This window comes from Canis lupus, chromosome 18 (assembly GCF_003254725.2).
Source record: "Canis lupus dingo isolate Sandy chromosome 18, ASM325472v2, whole genome shotgun sequence".
NCBI lineage: Eukaryota > Metazoa > Chordata > Mammalia > Carnivora > Canidae > Canis > Canis lupus.
Window position 1 is genome coordinate 39,305,362 of NC_064260.1, and position 19,972 is coordinate 39,325,333.

The 19,972-nt window shown below is 36.4% G+C and overlaps 2 protein-coding genes across 2 annotated transcripts in view; both read left to right on the forward strand.

Moving 5' to 3' along the window:
• The first annotated feature begins 10,896 nt into the window (after positions 1-10,896).
• LOC112663682 (olfactory receptor 5M3) overlaps positions 10,897-19,972 on the forward strand; it is a 145,059-nt gene continuing 135,983 nt past the window's right edge. Inside the window, exons 1-2 of the mRNA XM_035701877.2 lie at positions 10,897-11,151; positions 14,302-14,393. The gene's annotated coding sequence lies outside the window, so the exon portion shown is untranslated. The remainder of the gene's footprint in view (positions 11,152-14,301; positions 14,394-19,972) is intronic.
• LOC112663689 (olfactory receptor 2G3-like) lies at positions 16,640-17,572 on the forward strand. Its single transcript, XM_025452764.3, has one exon. It carries the CDS (start codon positions 16,640-16,642, stop codon positions 17,570-17,572), a length of 933 nt encoding a protein of 310 aa, XP_025308549.3.

The following is a 19,972-nucleotide window of genomic DNA, read 5'->3' on the forward strand; positions in this document are numbered from 1 at the left end:
TGGAAACTATATTTGATTGTCAAACAACTCTGTGGAATAGGTATTGCAATTCCTATCACAGATAAGAGAATAAATCCAGACTACTTAGTTAACTTTCCTAAGTCAAGCTCAGAAGGAAGTAAATGCAGTCAGAATTTAAACTCAAGGCAGCTTGATTATCCTAATAACATTTACTGAATTCTTAGTATGTCCCAGGCACTCTGCTGAATGCTTTAAAAGAGTCCTTATTTTAACCTTCATAATAATCTTGTGAAGTAAGTATGATTATTAGTCCCATTTTACAGATGAGCTATTTGAGAGAAACAATTGTACATATGTTGTTCAGGGTCACAAAATTTGAGGCTTCTAGAGCCAAAATTCAAAACCAGTTCTCCCATAGGGTATCATCTATTCCCAAACCTACATATCTATCTAGCATTTACTATATTCTCGATGCTTTTCCAGGCACTATAGACAAGAGAGAGAACTAAGGCATGAGATCTGATCTCAAGAAAGGTGTAGTTTATTTGGCGAAACAGAATCTTTATAAACAAATAAGCACCACAGGTTATGATAGAATTGTCTATCATCCCTGATGGTGGGAAGCGGGCCAGAGTGGAGAGCTTGCCAAGGGCAATGAGGGAAGCATTGTATGTGTGCCATGGGAGATTTTACACGGGAGGAAGAGATACATATCTTGCTTGAAGAGACATTTATGGCAAAGAAAAAAGAAACTAGAACCATCAAGGCATAGAGGCAAGACATGGGATTGAGGGTGAGAAAACTGTCCAAAGTTTGTCAGATGCATCTGGAATATAGTGTGTTTTTGTTGGAATGATGTTAGATGAGATTGTGCAGGGCCTTTAATGCCATACTCAGAATGTTTTTGAAGACTATGGTTTAACCTTGACCAACATTAAAATACTTTAAGGGTGCCTGGGTGGTGCAGTCCATTAGGCTTCTGACTCGGTTTCAGCTCAGGTCATGATCTCAGGGTCCTGAAATCAAGCCCCGAGTGGGCTCTGTGCTCAACGTGGAGTCTGCTGAAAACTCCCTCTCTCTCGGCTGTCCCCCTCTGTTCTTGTTCTCTCTCTATAAAATAGATAAGTCTTTTTAAATTTATTTATTTATTTATTTATTTATTTATTTATTTATTTATTTATTTATGATAGTCACAGAGAGAGAGAGAGAGAGAGAGGCAGAGACACAGGCAGAGGGAGAAGCAGGCTCCATGCACTGGGAGCCCCACGTGGGACTCGATCCCGGGTCTCCAGGATTGCGCCCTGGGCCAAAGGCAGGCGCCAAACCGCTGCGCCACCTAGGGATCCCTAAAATAGATAAGTCTTAAAAAAATGCTTGAAATGTGAATGGCTTTGGCAAAACTTTGATGGTATTAGGGAGGCAGTTAGCACTCCTCAAATCAATATGTGCTCCAAGTCTGAATAATGAATGATAGACACTCCACTCCACGCCTGATTCAAGATCAGAAAAATAGGAAGAGAGCAGGCCTCCTAAAGATGAAAGTGGTGACTGGGGATTGTAAAGCAAATCAGTGTGTATGGCTGAGTCTAAACTCAGTGACTCTGACTCTACCTTTTGAGCTCTTTTCTACAACAGCAAATTCCTCCTAAACATTTTCCTGCCATGACAAAGATCCTTCATCTTTTTAGGCTTTTTTTTTTTTTTTTTTTTTTGCTGCTAGTGATATCTTGAAGAGAAGGGGCAAATGACTCATACCTTCCCAAACCTCATGCCCTAACTCACCCATCCTCCCATAAAGATGATTGGTAACCTAGGGAGAGGCAGCATAGGTGGAAAATGGAAAGCTTCACAGTGCAGTGGAATATTTGTACCCCAGGGGACCTTTTGCCTAGGGATGCCTATGTGTCTCCACAGGAACTCTGAACTCTCCTGTATACACACACACACACACACACACACACACACACACACACTTCATTTGTATACCAGAGGATGTTCACTTGTGAGGTATTTGGACTTGCTATTCATTCTGCTTAGAATATTATTTTATCTCCTTTAGTTGTCCGAAATATATCACCTTCTCAGGAAGGTCTTCCTTTATAACCCTCTTCAAAGTTGTGTCCCTTCCACATCCCCTAGCACTCTCTATCTCCTACCTTGCTTTATTTTCCAGAGCACTTACCATCTGGGTTACCATATAATTGACTATGTTATTTCCTGTCTCCTCCCAGTAGGATGTGAATGCAAGAAGGGCATGTTCTGTTGCTTGTTTTGTTCACTGCTGGATGCCAGGGCTTAAAACAGTATCTGCCATAGAGTAGGCATGAATAGTATTTGCTGAATAGATGAATAGATGGACGGCCCTAATTCTCGAGAAGTGTTTCAATCAAATCCACATACTTGTCTGCGCCAATGATGGCATTTAACCCTTCAAAGACGTCTTTGCTATTCTATATTCTTTGCAATAACAGAAATCTCTGAGTATTCTGTGCTAGTCACAGGCCTGTGCACGAGAAACCAGAGACAAATAGTTAAAGAATAAACAGCCTGACCACTGTTATAGGCATAATAATTGCATTTGAAATAGAGTATATTTGCGAGGGAGGTTGTTTCCACGTGAGCAGCAAATTCTTTCATGTTGAAGAGCTATGAGGAGCCATATCTTTGAAATGAAAGTGGCCACAACTGCAGGGTAGTCCATCCAGACACAGCACTGGGCCTTGGGGCTGAGGACAGGGATTCAGAAGCTTGATCTTTCTGTTTACATCCTGCTATATACAGAATGTAAACGGCTATTGAGCTGTCCTGGGAAAAAAACCTAATTTCTATGCCATCAGTAATATCCAAATCCCATAACTTACTTAAATTCAGTGCAAGATCTCATTCCAACATTCTAAAATTCAAGTCAGCTCATTCCAGAATCTTCTATAATTGTTTGTAGATCCTGTTAAAAAGAAAACCACAGGCTCAAAATAATGGGAGTCACTTATGTTAATTAAGGCCCATGTCAGCTAACCTAACTGAAGTTTCAACTGCACTCTTCCACCCCAGAAGGTAACCTTTAACTAGTCAACATGGAATTACCTCGTGAGATATTCCTCCAGAGAGATTCCTTCCATTCCCCTGAGGAACATCACCTGGCCCAGAACAATGTATTCTTTGCTAATAACTTCCTTTTGCCACCCCCTTTCTACCCTTTAAACACTCTTCCTTTTCTACAGCTTGACAGAGCTCCTTTCTGCTTGCTAGGTGGATGCTACCCAATTTATGAATCACTTAATAAAGCCAATTTGATCTTTTAAATTACTCAGTTCAATTTTTTGTTATTTAACAATCCCAAGGGCTTTATATCCATGGAATTCCTCATGGTTTTGTAGCTTTGGGGAATGGCAAACAAGGCAATTAAACAACACTATGCATTGACAAAGTCAGGCCAACCTTATTTAATAAAGACTCAGAAAGGTTTTGTTTAGACACTGTGATTCCCCAATGATAGATGTATTTAACTATAATTTTCCTTCACATTCTATATTGACTTATATACATAAATTCATATATTTACAGTTCACATATATACATTTGACTACTGGTAAACACATAAGTACTGACTTTGTAAGCAGCAAGAGTTAGGTCCCCAGAAACTGAAAGTCAGACGTAGCTCCCTTAACTTAAGAAAAGTCATTTTAGGCCCCTGGCCATCTTGTGGAAGATTGTAAGAACAAACAGTCATCAGGCCAGGAGATAATCTAATCATGTCCAGGACGATAAATCAGTGGTAAAACTCCCAGTGCTGATTCAAAAGTGAAGATTGCCCTGATATATATTTTGAATTGTCTTTGCAGGATCTAAATCCCTCTAAGCACTCAGATACTGAAGCAACTGGAGCCAGAAAATTGATGATGCTGATCCTTGCTGGCTCTTGTGACTTTGACCTGGACTCAGTCACCTTAAGTCACCAACACCCAATGTTGTGTTGAATTGCCCACTGGACAAGCCTCTTTGTGAATATGCACACATCCTTAGCTTAAAACTCCATTTTAGTGTTCCAGGAGACAATGCTCTGTGAAAGATCCCAGTTCTCCTTTACTTGGTGTAAGTAAAACCCTTCCTTTTGCTACTCTTCAGCTTGCTTGTGTCTTTTGGCTTCACACCCACCAAGACGGGTAATAATATTTCTGTAGGGTACTAAGATACCTTCCATTAGCCCTTCTACATCCTTTGCCACCTTGCTTTCTGCTCCAGGAAAACATCCTGCACAGATTGTATCAGTTAACTTGGCCATTGGGGGAGGAAACTAAAAGGAGGAAAAAAGTGATATAGAATATGTATTCCTAGACTCTGTTCCTGCACAGCCAACCAAGGCCACATTAACCCCTAGATTAATGCCACAGCATTTATCCCGTTTTCCTCACCACAAAATTTCTCCCTTTCCCTCTCTTTCTGGGTTCTGATAACTGCTCTCTCCTCTTCTCCCTTCAGATCTACATGTATAGTAAGATGCTCTGTCAGAGGACTGGTTTGTCCTTTGTGGCTTTTCAATGCTCTGTTCACATCTTTGTAAATAGTCCCTTTATTAAGTTCTCTTCAATTTGAGTGGGCCATCTGTTTCCTGACAGGATTCTGACTGATACAGTAATTAATATTAGGAGTAGCCTAGAATGAAATCTTTAAACTGGCTCACTGGGGTTAATTTGCTCACATATTAAAAAAATGTGCAGATATATCACAATCTCCGGAATGGGAAGTGGTAAGCCATGGAATGTAATGGCATCATGATAATTTAAATCATCACCAGTAATGACACAGCTTGAAGTGCAGTTGAGGAGCAAAGCACTGAACAATCAATTGGTTGTAGCATTGATCGTGATCACAATAATATTGTTTGGAAAAATCATGAGATCTTTTGAACTGAAAATGATATTATCAGACTGTGAACAGGAAGGGCATTTGGAAAGCCTCAACTGTAGGTTTGAAGGAGTTTCCCTTCTCCGTCAATCCTTTAGGAAAGATATGGTTGAGGTCCAAGCTGGGGCCTGATTGTGAGGATTGCAGAGAAGCAATACTACTAACATTGAGCCTTGAATAACATGGGGTTCAACTGTGTGGGTCCACTTACATGTAGATTTTTTTCAATAAATATAGAAAAGTGCTATAAATGAAATGTATTTTTCTTGTGACTTTCTTTATAACCTTTTTTTTTCTCTAGCTTAATTATAAGAATACAATATTGAATACATAGAACATATAAAATATGTATGAATCTATTATTTATGCTATCACTAAGGCTCTGGTCAACAGTAGGCCATTAGTAGGTAAGTTTTGGGGGAGTCCGGAATTATATGCTGACTTTTGAATTATGTGTGGGTCAGTGCCCCTAACCCCCATGTTGTTCAAGGGTCAGCCATAAATGCTAAACATTGCCAGAGATTTTATGGCACTCTAAAATAATTGATGGAGGGAAGAATTGGGACCATAAAGCAATGGGATAGGGATACTGGGTAGACAAGGACAGAGCCAAAAATAAAAATCCCTGCTTGAAGAGGTAATCCCTAACTTCTCCTACTTGAAGAAAATAGCTTTTCTCTGGACTTTTCCAATGACTGCACTTAAGAAGTTGCCTTATGAGCTCATGTAATTCTCAACACCCAACCTCACCACACTCACCAACTCTGTAGTGAAAGTTAAATATCTAACACAGATGAAGAAATCAAAGACTTTCTCTTAGAACAATTATATACTAAGAAATTTATAGGATCTTACCAATCTGTTTATCATGAATCTGGGAAGCATGTATGAGAATGGGTTCTAAAAGTGAAAAGCCAAGGAGAATGAAATGTAAGGATTAATTAAGCCAAATTTATCATCCCAGGTGCATCCATGAAAAATTCAGGAATTCACTGTTTCCTCAAGAACTCTAGGAATTTATGCTATACATACTCAATAGGATTGATTTTTTGAACGGTTTACTTACTGAAAAGAAAATATTCCCAATGCAGTGATGACAAAATATGTGGTTAACATCAATACCATAGGCATAGTTAATTTCTTCATGATGTCTATATTTAGTGTGCTAACTTCTGAGCATTACTTGTTTATTTATAATCTTCCCATGTTTCAGTCATGTTATTTGGACCTTCCTCGAGTTGAATTAACTTTACAAGATAAAAATGAATAAAAATATCTTCTCAGGATGGCAGTGGTTTCTTAATTGGAAAATAGAGGATTTCCTAAAGTCAATAAAACAGGAGCAACGTGTCACATGATCAAGTTTCCTTTTTAATTGTTTAACTTTTAATATGACTTTTCAAACAGAAATTTTGTGGGATTTTTGCCAAATGGTATCTTCTAAAATAATTTTTTCATGAGTGGAAAATATCAGAAAAGGAGACAGAACATGAGAGACTCCTAACTCTGGGAGACGAACTAGGGGTGGTGGAAGGGGAGGTGGGTGGGGTAGGTGTGACTGGGTGATGGGCACTGAGGGGGGCACTTGATGGGATGAGCACTGGGTGTCATTCTATATGTTGACAAACTGAACACCAATAAAAAATAAATTTATAAAAAAAATAAAATAAAATATTTTTTTCAAATCTTCAGCCAACATTAAATAACTCCTTTTATGTTATTATTATAATATTAATTTAATACATGAGAATTATTTAAGAATAATTTAGCCTTATAATAGCTTTAATTAGTAAGTGTACTCAATATTCATCTGTTAAATCAGAGATTGAGTAGGCATAGTTAACTATTCATTTAAAATCTGTTATCTAAGAAGAAAAAAAAAAGTGGGAAATATCACTAAGGGAGACAGAACATGAAAGACTCCTAACTCTGGGAAATGAACTAGGGGTGGTGGAAGGGGAGGTGGGTGGGGAGTGGGGGTGACTGGGTGATGGGCACTGAGGGAGGCACTTGATGGGATGAGCAATGGGTGTTATTCTATATGTTGACAAATTGAACACCAATAAGAAATAAATTTATAAAAAAAATAAAATATTTTTTTTCAAATCTTCAGCCAACATTAAATAACTCCTTTTATGTTATTATTATAATATTAATTTAATACATGAGAATTATTTAGGACTAATTTAGCCTTATAATAGCTTTAATTAGTAAGTGTACTCAATATTCATCTGTTAAATCAGAGATTGAGTAGGCATAGTTAACTATTCATTTAAAATCTGTTATCTAAGAAGAAAAAAAAAAAGTGGGAAATATCACTAAGAGAGACAGAACATGAAAGACTCCTAACTCTGGGAAACGGACTAGGGGTGGTGGAAGGAGAGGTGTGCGGGGGGTGGGGGTGACTGAGTGACGGGCACTGAGGTGGGCACTTGATGTGATGAGCACTGGGTGTTATTCTATATGTTGGCAAATTGAACACCAATAAAAAATAAATCATTAAAAAAAACATAAAATCTGTTATCTAATTCAGAATATCAGAACTCCTTTGTCTCAACTTGCTTATTTTGTATGATATCTGCTACTGATTATTATTATTCATATTCATCAGCACTGATTATTCCTTTCTGATCCTTGTTTAACTCCTAATTTTACTGGAATTGTCTGGAAAACACAGTTCTTTATACTTATTATTGTTTGCTGTTTAAACCAATAAAACATGGACATATCAGTATTTATTTGAATCTTCATGTATTTCTCTATGCTAAATATTTAATCAAATTGCTTCCCTTGAAAATCCAGTCAAAATGAAATAAGCTGTTATATTTCCCCTTCTTTTGCTTTATTGCTATCTTATATTCTCTACATGCACTTCTCTCTCTCTCTCTCTCTCTCTCTCTCTCTCTCTCGAGTATCTTGAACTCCTTGGTTTTCATTGGTTCACCATGTTGCAATAAAAACTATACTATTTTGGCTATTTCATAATTTTTCTTTGATGCTCAGAATTCCACAACTTCAACTTCACAGGACCCTTTAAGTTGGTTCCTTTTTTTCCTGTCTTTCTTATTTGCAGACATATCTGTGTATTCTAGAATATTCCAGAATATTTCAGGCAGGTACTATTTATTTTCTCAGTCTAAAACATAGACTGAGCTATCCTCTAAGAAATACTTCGGTGGGTAGTAGTATTAAGGATACAAATTAAGTTCTCAAACGTGGGAACAATAGGATACAATGGGTTGACTCCTCTGAACATAGAAAGAGTGGTGGAGTGAAGTGCATCTGTTTGATGGTACTATACTGTTTGAATGGTCACTAGTGGATTGACTGAGCAGAGATTTAGAATAAGACTGGAAATTTAGTGAGAAGGAAGTCTGAGAGAGGTATATGGATGCAATTCTTGGAAAGGACAGCGTGAAGATACTCATGCTCTATCTATCACAGATGTCCACTGGAGGGCACTGATTGCAGAAACCAATCTGCAAGGAGAATGTTGGTAAGCCTCTTTCCCTATGTTTTCTTCTAGAGCTTTACAGTTTCCGGTCTTACATTTAAGTTTTTAATCCATTTTGAGCTGATTTTTTGTATAAGGTTTGTGATAAAAGTCTAATTTCACTCCTCTGCCTGTGTATATTTAGTTTTCTCAACATCCTTTGAAGAGATTGTCTTTCCCTGTTGTGTGTTTTTTTGTACCTTTGTTGATAATGAGTTGACCATATATGCGTGGGTTTATTTCTGGGCTCTGTATTCTATTCTATTGGTGTATATGTCTGTTTTAATTCCAGTACCACACTCTTCAATTATTGTATTCTGTAATATGTTGTAAAGTCAGAAAGTACGATGCCACCAACATTGTTCTTCTTGCTCAAGTTTTTTGTTTGTTTGTTTATTTTTTGGCTATTTATGGTCTTTCATGGCTCCATATGCATTAAAAAACATTTTTAAAAAACAATTCTGGGGAAAATGCCATTAGTGTTTTGATAGATGTTACACTGAATCTATAGATTGCTTTTTTTTAAAAAGATTTTATTTATTCATTCATGAGAGACACAGAGATAGAGGCAGAGACATAGGCAGAGGTAGAAGCAGGCTCCCTCTGGGGAGCCTGCTAGGGACTCAATCCCAGGACCCCGGGATCATGCCCTGAGCCAAAGACAGACAGATGCTTAACTACTGAGCCATCCAGGCATCCCTAAAGATTGCTTTCAGTAATATGGACCATTTTAACCATTTTAACGATCTAATTCTTTCTGATCCATAAACAGTGGCTATCTTTTCATTTATTTGTGTCTTCTTCAATTTCTTTCATCAATGTCTTTTAGATTTTGGAGTAGAGAGCTTTCACGTCCTTGTTAAATTTATTCCTCAGTATCTTACTCTTTTTGATTCTATGGTAAATGGGATTGCTTTGCTTTCTTAATTTCCCTTTCAGATAGTTCATTGTTAGTGTATAGAAATGTAACTGATTTTTGTATATTGATTTTTTAACTTGGAGCTTTACTGAAAAATTTTCTTATTAGTTCTAACAAGTTTTTGATGGAGTCTTTGGGTCCTATAGAGACCCGAGATAGACAGTCATCATATCATCAATAGGATCCCATATGGTTTCAAAAAACCTCCAGAATTTTTATTAGGTCTTTGTGCTGACCATGGCCCTAGGCAATGTACATATTAATGTGAGAAAACTTTAAGTGTTTTTCTTGTCACTTATGAACTACACAAACCTAGGAAAGTGGTTTCTTTTTCTGAATTTCATTCTAGCAGAGTCCTCTCTGTTTCCTGGAGTTGTGAGGCTCAAATAAGAAAATATATGGTAACAGATATGTTCCATGTGTTGTTTTTCCTTCACGTGCTGGGTAGCTTCCATTACAATTCCGGAGTCAATGCACTCTGAGGGGATGACACCTGGTAAGGGTCTAATCTGGGAGTCTCCAGTTTAATCAAAGCAAAGTAGAACTGGACATTCCAAAAAGTCTTGGATGTAGTACTTTTTACATTATTTTTACCCAACAGTTCTTAAAAGTTGAATATAGTAGGGAAAAAATTAGAAGTAAAAATATGGAACTCCCTAAAAGGTTGAATATTTTGGGTTTAGTTTTGTGTGAATCCACAAGCATATCTTTTTTTTCCAGCAAAAATAGTGGAAAATCAGGCTTTAAGAGTTCACCTGGATAACTTTTAAAAATACCTATACCAGAATCCTATTGGCAAGGATTATGATTTAATTGATTCAGGATAGGTCTGGGCATTGATATTAAAACCAAACAAACTACAACAACCGTTCAAAATTTGAGAATTATCAGATGAAGCGATATCATTATGTAGAAGCATGATTTTGACTCAACTGGCTCTTTATACACCGGGAGGACTGAATTAATGTTAACTTTTTACTTCCTTCCTTTTCTGTCTTCTTTCTTTGTTTTCTTCCTCTTTTTCTTCATTTCCTCCCTGTAATTCCATAAAAAGGGAGTGATATAGTGATCTAGATATTTTAATGTTTGTTGTTTGTTTGTTTGTTTGTTTGAGAGAGGGAGAGCACAGTGTGAGAGGAGGGGAGGGAGAGGGACAGAAAGAATCTTAAGCACACTCCATGCTCAGTGCCCCACATGGGGCCTGATCTCCTGACCCTGAGATCATGACCCTGAGCTAAAATCAAGAGTCAAGTTATTGAGCCAGCCACCCAGGCACCTGATATTTTTATGTCCATTTTAAAGATAAATAAGCTGAGGTGCAGGAAAATGAAGTGGTATGTTTGAGGTCACATCTAGGAAGTTCCCATGCTGGCTCTACTGTGCCCTTATAAATAGTTTGTGTATTGTTACTATGCAATAGGAGATGCTTCCAGAGTTTGCTATGATCTGGGAGAAAGGAATGTAGGGTTCAAAATTTGCTATGTGCATAGTTGAGAGCATACTAGCATCATTATCATCTCTAAGTTCCAATAGATTCCAGGGAAATGACTCTGCGTTTGGTCTCTGAACTCTGCTTCTTAGGTTTTTCTCTTCTTGTGATGAATACACTCATATTCATGATTACCAGTATTAGGCAATTCTGAAGGATGAGGACACCCAGGTCACTTGGAAGGGTCACTTTAACCATGGTACAAGGTCATATGCAGGGGAAGAAGAAGAGGGAGTGCAACCAACAAATGCCTCAACCAGGAATCCCTCAGAACAAATAATTAAGTTTTAATTACTGATCTGGGACATTATCCCTCAAGAATCTACAAAGTTCAGCCGAAGCTCCTAAAGTGAGAAAACTCAGATGACTTAGGGATTGCACTGTGTATGTATTCATTATCTTTATTTTTTGTCTATAAAAGGGCTGAGTTGGATCATAGTACTATCTCATTTGTGGTTATAATAAAAAGAGATTTATTTTTATCTCCATGGAATTAGAGTTTTTGCTCATGGATATTACGTCTGCTGCCTTTTATGGGTTTTTGTGTACATGAGTATGTGGTGAGGACAGGTATTATTTCCATACATTGCTTTCACTTTAGGGTATGTTTTATCTGCTGTGCTTATGATTGCAATTGTCTACTGAGATGTAAAAGAAATAGTAAAATAAAACTACCAGTTATTTAAATAAAATAATTTAGAATTAAGTAGACTAAAGTCCAATCATGGTTCTGTTAAATACTCTGAGAAAGCTGTATAGCTTCTCTGATCTTTAAAATATATTTTGGAGTTGTAAAAATGTTATTTATTATTAGCAAAGGATCTAAGAAAGTCATATAATATATAGCAGTTAGTGTTTTTGTTTTTGTTTTTGTTTTTTTTGTTTTTTGTGGATTTTTTTCTTTCTGATAGAGAAAGCTTATTTTGCCGCTGGGGTGGAGGGGTTTTCTGATTGCCTGTGCTGAATATACCAATTTGTTAACCTGTGTTATGATATTTGCCATCATGGCATTCTTACCCATGTGTGGAGTTGGCCTCCTCTCAGAGCATGGCCTCCCAGGAGCCCCTGCTTTCATATTTTCCTCCTTCTCTTCCATGCTGCATCAAAAGTAAATCCCCCTGTTTGTTTAAAAGGCTTTGTGAAACTAATTCACAGTAAGTGGTAAATTATCAACTATAGTGCAATTTGTAAACACTGCAAGTTCTGCTTTTATAAAAAAAACAATCACTCCTTTTCTAGGATAATTTTCAAAAGTCAGTAATGGATTCATAGGAAAAATATTTAAAGTCTTCCTGGTAGCTTTTCCTAATGTTTTTCCTTAACGAGGTAGGAAACAGGATTAGGATGCTATCTTTAGTCTTCTTAATTTTTAAGATTCTTAGTCCTTAAATTAATTTTTAACAATAAATCTTGTTAATTGATGAACTGATAATGAATGAAAAGACATCACAAATTATGGCATTATGACACACACGTAGGGATTGTATGAGTTTGTGTAGGCTCTAAAAGTTTCTACAGTGATGTTGTAAGTAACTTCCAATATAATTATGTCTTTCTGCTCTCAGACTACAAGTATATTTAGAGCAAACTGAATAAACCGGACGTTTATATAACATTGTGAGCTATAATTTCCTAAGTTCTCACTCTGCCAAAACTGCTACATGGACTTTCTGATGTAACCAATTAAATAATCTTTAATCTTAGGTACTAATATAGTTCCCACTTAATCTAGGCGATAAAGAGTCTTGGAAAAGTTTAGAAACTTACCCAACTGACCCAGCAGAGAGCTGGTGGAGATATAATTCATATTCAGGTTGATTTTTATGCCTACATGAGGGTGCCTTGCAAACTTATCCTGGAAAAAGGAGATATTACCAAAGACCAGAAATATCGTTGCTATATATCAAATCTATTTACCAAACTTAATAAACAATTTAACTACAAGTTGGAGAAAACAGCGTATTCAGTTGTTTATAAATTATCTAGATTACAAAGATTAAAGGTTTAGCTTTTTAACATCCTGAATTTATGAAGGAACATTAGAACTCTTTAGTTTTGTATAAAATATATATTAGATTGTTTCCTGTGACTTGCAGACAGAAAAAAGAGTCATTTTTCTGTGAATACATAAGATGCCTGATATACTGTGTCTATATGATGCCAGAGTAACCTGAGCTTGTGTAAAATTTGTTAGCACACGTAGTACCTTCTTGGCATGAAGTGACATTAATCATTTCCCCTCTTCCCTGCCACCCACCTCCCCGCCAATACTGAATTAGATGGCTTTTTGAGCCAGACAGTGCTCTTTAGAAAAAGAAGCAATTAGAGAGTAAATGATTTTGCAGGACCATATTCTTTGACTGAAATTATGGCTACCATGAGGTTGAAATTATTTTTAATCTGAGTTTAAAACTTCAGAAAAATAGGACATAGAATCAGCTTATCTGAGTTTTTATCAATGTTTAACAGTGCTTATTATGTTCTAAGGAATGGGACAACATAAATAAACATGAAAGGATCCTTAGAAAGCCAAAGTCAATTGAAGAGATAGACTCATAACTTTTCATTCACACACACACACACACACACACACACACACACACACACATATAAGTACAGTAATCGAGTATGTTCAAAGGATGGAAATGATTCAGCAGAAGGGATTCTGATTAATTCTGTCTGGATGAATTAGATTAGGGAGAGCTTCCAAGAGGATGCTTGTATGCTTACATTAAACAATTCGAACATTTAAATAATCAAATATGAGTTTTCCAGGCAGACAGGTTGGAAGAGGCATATGGCAATGGTAGCTTTTGCCTTGTGAGGTAAGATGGAGAGTGTGCAGCTAACTAGGTGTTGGTTGCTTGATTGAAATGGCTGTATAGAATTTACAGGTAATTATAATCCATTAAGGGCTTTTTCAACTTGCATTTAATTTGGTGAATTTGCCTCTTATTGTGGGAGATACATTTATCCACAAAAGTGTCTTTATTCCTTTTATCCTTATAATGGATTTATAACTCTGTGTTCTGATAGGAACAGAAACAAATTTGTAACCTGGAAACTGACAACAGAATGGGTTCTAACTCACTTTCAGCAGCAGCCATCAAGTTACTAAAAATGTTCTTTGAGGCAACCTTTTTATTTACGGGAATAAGGGAATATCCTCCTCTATTGAGGCTTCAAAATATAGAGTGTTTAAATGTTGAATCAATATATTTACGTTCCTTTATGTGAACACAATTCTACACATACATTCATGCCTAGAAGACCAAGACTATTGCATTTGTGGTTTTATTACTGTAGAAATAGCTATATACACACACATGTTGCAGGTGCTTGCATATAGATTCAGTAATTCAGTGATTTAGGACAAGTTGTTTACTGTCTCAAAGACTTAGTCTCCCTGGCCTATAGGGGAGTGGGTGGGGAATGCCAATAATTTATGATCTGTTCACTTCATATCACATGGATCATAATGATAATAGTTAACATATATTGAGCCTTTACTGTATATGTCTGACTCTGTTTTAGGTACTTTTTGTGCATTATCTCATTTATCCTGTGTATCACTTCTGATGAAGCCACTCTGCCTGCCCTGTACAGATGAGGATGGTTGGGCACAGGTTGGTGTTGTGATTTGTGCAAAGTATTCCGTGCTGGCACATAGTGGAACCAGACATGTCCTCTTGCTCTCCAGTGGCGGATTCTGTGTATTTCACTACCAATGATGTGATCTCCTGATTATATGCCACCTTGTCAACTGAAAAACTCATTGTGGATATCATTTATTGTCATTATAATCACTGCTAAAATCACCAAAACATTTCTTATTTGCAGCAGAACTTGGTTAGTGCTGTTTGAAGGGCTTGACAGGAGCTCTATATCCTTCTGTTCACTCCCTTTCCTGATGCTTCTAGAGAAAATAGGGCTGTGACCTAACCTCTCCCCTCTCTTTCCAGGCCCATCACTCCTTTATCCCTGGACCGCAGATTGTTGATAATTTAATTGTATCATTTCACTGCATTATTAGATTTGAAAAACCCTGATTAAATCAAAATATAAGATAACACCTTATTTTTAAAAAATATTTTATTTATTTATTTAAGAGTTGGGGTGGGAAGGGGCAGGGGAAGAGGGAGAAGCAGACTCCCCACTGCGTAGGGAGTCCCACAAGAGGCTCCATCCCACAGCCCTGGGATCATGACCTGAGTCAAAGGCAGATACTTAACTAACTAAGCCACCCAGGTACCCCATAAGAAAGCCCTCTAAAATATATTACATGCAAATCGATGTTATTTGAGAAAGGATGTGTTGCATAAAGTAGTCTTTTTCATGACCTGCAACTATTTGGTTCTTAAATGTCTTCCTGATAACATCCCCTTTGCTATCAAGGGATGGAACTGTTACCTTCATCACAACTTTCCACTGGGTTATAAGCTCTGAGACTATTGAAAATGCCTGTTGTGTTTACTAGTATATACCCAGCATCTGGTACATACTAGATTATCACAAAGAGATTTTTGAAAGAAAGAATAAAAAAGAAAGAAGACCAAAAAAAAAAAAAAAAAGGATGAACAAATGGGCAAATGAATGATTGGCAGCTTCCTCTGGCTGCTGTAATGGTGCCTACCTCTAGGACTCTTCCTTACCCTACATCAGTCTTCAGTCACTGCTTTTAATCTGCTCATGGCTGCAAGTCAGTTAACTGAACATGCTAAGTCGGTGCATAAATAAATTTATTAAAGTAGACACAGGGAGGGGGCTAAGAGGTTCTCAATGAATAGACCTGGTAACTTTAACTTGTCTGGATTCTTTTTATTAATATTTCTCTGAAATAGGTTTTATTAGAGAAGCAAATTTTAGATAAATGTAGCTCTTCACTGTACATTAATAGAACTATTAATAATAGATGTTTTATATGCATTATTTCCTCCATGTAGACATTGTCCTAAATTCTTTATATACATTATTTATTTAATCTGCAAAAAATTTATCCCTATTAATCTAACAATTATTCCCATTTTATGTATGATGAAATTCTCCAAGACCCCACAGTATGGAAATGGTGAAGCTGGTGGAACTGGCCATTATTGTGACCTGTGACTGGTTTTTTTGGTGGTGTATGCAGTCTTTGTTCTTTAGGGTATCAGGATGTCCAAGCATGGGAAGATTGCATCAGAGTGATAGAAAACAAGCACAGGCTGCTGTTCCTGCTTTTATTCTTAGGTTAGCACATGGAGTAGTGCCTTTCACTATTTTTTAAATTAATTTCTACATCATGCTGCTCAGTTGTTAGATGTGGAGCAAAGACATAATCTGATCTTTTTAAAGAGATGAGCCATGAGTAAAGCTTTGAAGAATGAAGAATAAATAGGTTTTGGAAAGATTATGAAGAGCCAAAAGAGCATATTCTTGGAGAAAAGTTAAGAATATCTGCTTAACTCAGTTTGAATGTGAAATTACTTTTTTAAAAAAGCTTTTATTTATTTATTCATCTGAGGTATAGAGAGAGAGGCAGAGACATAGGCAGAGGGAGAAGCAGGCTCCCCACAGGGAGCCTCATGAGGGACAAGATCCCAGAACCCCGGGATCATGCCCTGAGCCTAAGACAGACACTCAACTGCTGAGCCACCCAAGCATCCCTGAATGTGAAATTCTTAATCTCATCAAGAGAATATGCCCTCCAAAAGTAGAAGAAAAGCTTTCCATTTATAGTACATCTCAGATATTCAAGATATAATTTCAGATCAAGATTACTTGAAATCTTTCTTACTTATGTCTTGACTTTCTGACACTGTGCTTATAGATATAGGACATCTGATGTTTGTCTTCAGGTAGATGATCCTGTGAGAGGGAGGTGGCCTGAAAAATGCATATGATAAAAACAAACTTCACTGTGACTGAGTTTGTGTTCTTGGGGCTGTCATCTCAGCCAAAGATGCAGCTCATTCTTTTTATTATGTTCTTGTTCTTCTATTTATTAACAGTTGTGGGGAATATTATAATTATCACTATTATCCAGATAGAACCTCGTCTCCAAACCCCCATGTACTTCTTCCTTACTAATTTGTCCTTTCTGGACATCTGCTACACATCCACCAATGTCCCACAAATGCTGTCCAACATGATGGGAAAAAAGACCATCCCCTTCTCTAGCTGTGCTACTCAGATGTACTTCTCCCTTTCCTTTGGAATGATTGAATGTGTTCTCCTTGGGGTCATGGCTTATGACAGATATGTAGCCATTTGTCATCCTCTCCATTATATTGTCATTATGAACCAAAGCATCTGTGTCCAATTGGCAGCCATTTCTTGGTCCAGTAGCTTCCTGAGTTCCATGGTTATCAATGTCCTCACCTTGAGTTTGCCCTACTGTGGGCCCAATGTCCTGAATCACTTTTTTTGTGAGGTTCCTTCTGTCTTGAGGTTAGCTTGCACTGACACCTCATTTACAGAGCTGGTTGTTTTTATCTTTAGTATCATCATTGTCTTCATCCCTTTTCTCCTCATTGTTGTTTCCTATGCCCGAATCCTTCTATCAGTTCTCAGGATACGGTCAGCCTCTGGGAGGCACAAGGCACTGTCCACTTGTGTCTCCCATCTGACAGTGGTGGCCTTATTCTATGGAACTGCCATCTTCATATACATGAGACCCCAGTCGAAGTCCTCCAGGGCTGGGGGCAAGATCATTGCCGTGTTCTACACTGTGATCACACCCATGCTCAACCCCTTGATCTATAGCCTAAGGAACCAGGATGTGAAAGGAGCTTTAAGGAGAGCTATTGCAAAACGGAGGACATGAGGGGTCTTAATGGGACCCTTAAGCTGTTAGTAAGATAACTGACTTCTGAATATTAAATTAGACAATAAATAAGACCTTGTACAGTCAATGTTTCTCTTGCCATTCATAAAGGACACATAAATTTAGCTGCAAACTCAACAAGAAACATATCTGCCCCAAAGACAAATGATGGCTTTAATGTGTCAAAACAACTCCTTTTGTTGCATGACTATTTTCTTACTCCCTGAGAAATCTTGGTTCTCTAAAATCATAGACTAACTGAAATTAATGTTCGAAATTATGACTAAGATGAAATATCTTACTACTGTCTGGAGGATCTAAAGCATCTTCATATAGAGAAACATTCTGAATTTTTAACTCAAATAAAGAACTTCAGATAAAGGTTTTTGGATGTAACATTTCACATCTGTCCTAATTTTGTAGTTTACAGGGAAACCAGCTCTGAGACCAATTTTGACCCCTTTACATATAGCCCTGCATTGTAACAAATCTATCAAAATATTACTTCATTTAATTTTCATACAGCAGTCAGACCATGCAGTTATCTCAGAAGTAAGGAGTAAAGATTTATTCTTAGTAAAATGTAAGTATTATGAAGGAGGGTGATATGACACAACTTACTTTTTGAAAGGTTTTCTGATTACTATGTAGACAGAATATATAATATATTCTGAATATATATATGTGTGTGTACATATATATATGATCTCACAAATTTGTGAAAATGAATATTTCCTGTGTTTTGAAGCTTTGCACCAGTGGTGTCTCTAAAAAAGAATTACTTTTTTGAATGAAGAGAATAGAAAAAATAATTTAGCATTATTATACTTAATAAGCTTAAATATGGCTTTTGATTAACATGTTATTAAGTTAGATACCTTATTTCCAAAATTTTCTCACTTGCTGTTTTACAATTTAAAATAAAATAAAAGGAGTATAACTCACTTTCACATATATTCAACAACTAAAATGCAACTATTTCTTCCATCTAAATATGAAGGTCATACGCAATCAGTTAAGTGAAGCATCTCTGATGAAATAGGTAAAGAGGACTTCACTGGTTTAAAATTGATTTAAAAAGTAAAAAGCAAAATCACTAACCAACTAGTCAAATTCATTACATAGTGGGGTGCTTTTCTTGCATATTTTCCTTGATAAAGAAATGACTTTATACATAATATATTTGCTTAGTATGTGAATGAGGATTAGAAACACATACTTCTAATTAACTTTCTTCTGGACAATTGAAAGTGAAAAGTAATATTTAAAATTCTCTCAGATATTATCAAATAAGAAATACATATTTAGTTAGCTATTTGTGATTTAGAAGCTTTAAATTAGTTTTGAAAAAGGGGCATAAAATGCCTGAAGTTACAACAAATGGAAAGTTTATTTTTTGTTTCACAAAAATGACTAATCCATCTTACCTTTCAGCTCTATAAATGAGTGAACTAGTTAAAAATGCAGAAAAAATTGCAAAACCATTCTTACAGGGAAGACACATAGCCAGAACATGTAAACAAATGAAAGTGAACATTTTTCTGTGTTTTTTCTAAAAATATTTATTTAGACCAATTACTTGACCTAATCAATTCATTATGACTAGTTTGTTTTCATCAGTAACTTGGAGTTGTGTGAATGAAGAATAATAACGCAATACCCTATCTTAGCACCCAGCTAGAACTTAAAAATAAGTTTATTTAAATTAAATTCTATAACTATACTGTATTACTAGTTTCAGAGGTAGAGTTCAGTGATTCATCAGTTGCATATAACACCCACTGCTCATCATATCACATGCCCTCCTTAACGCCTATCACCCAGTTACCCTGTCTTTCTTCTCCCCCACCCCAGTAACCCTCAGTTTGTTTCCCATCCAACTAGACCTTTTCATGCAAGCTTTATTCTTTTTCTAGGCTTGCTTCTTTTGACAGAAAAGGAAAATGTAACACTTAAAGACTTTTAACTGATAATTCTATGTCCTATATGTTACGATCATCGCTAGAACAAATAACAATTTTAAGATTAACACAAATAATGTGAACTCAGCAATTATTGGTCCTTCACAACATCAAATGTCTTACTGAATTATTTCCTTCCTACATTTTTTTTAGGATCACAGTAACGAGATAACAGCATATCTAGGAAATGTACTAACTAGTACTTTGTTCATATTGAAATAAAACTAAAGCCTAGAGTAAACAAAATATTAGAAAATGAACTTTTGCTATGAGCTACATTCTCTCAGTGCTTGATTAATCAGTATTATTGTGTAGCATAAGAGACTATATTTGGAATGAGGATAATAAAGTTATAATTTCAGGTTTTAATTTAGCTATATTAATATGCAGAAATCATTCCATTTCTGTAAACCTCACTTTTTTCATTTACAAAATGAGA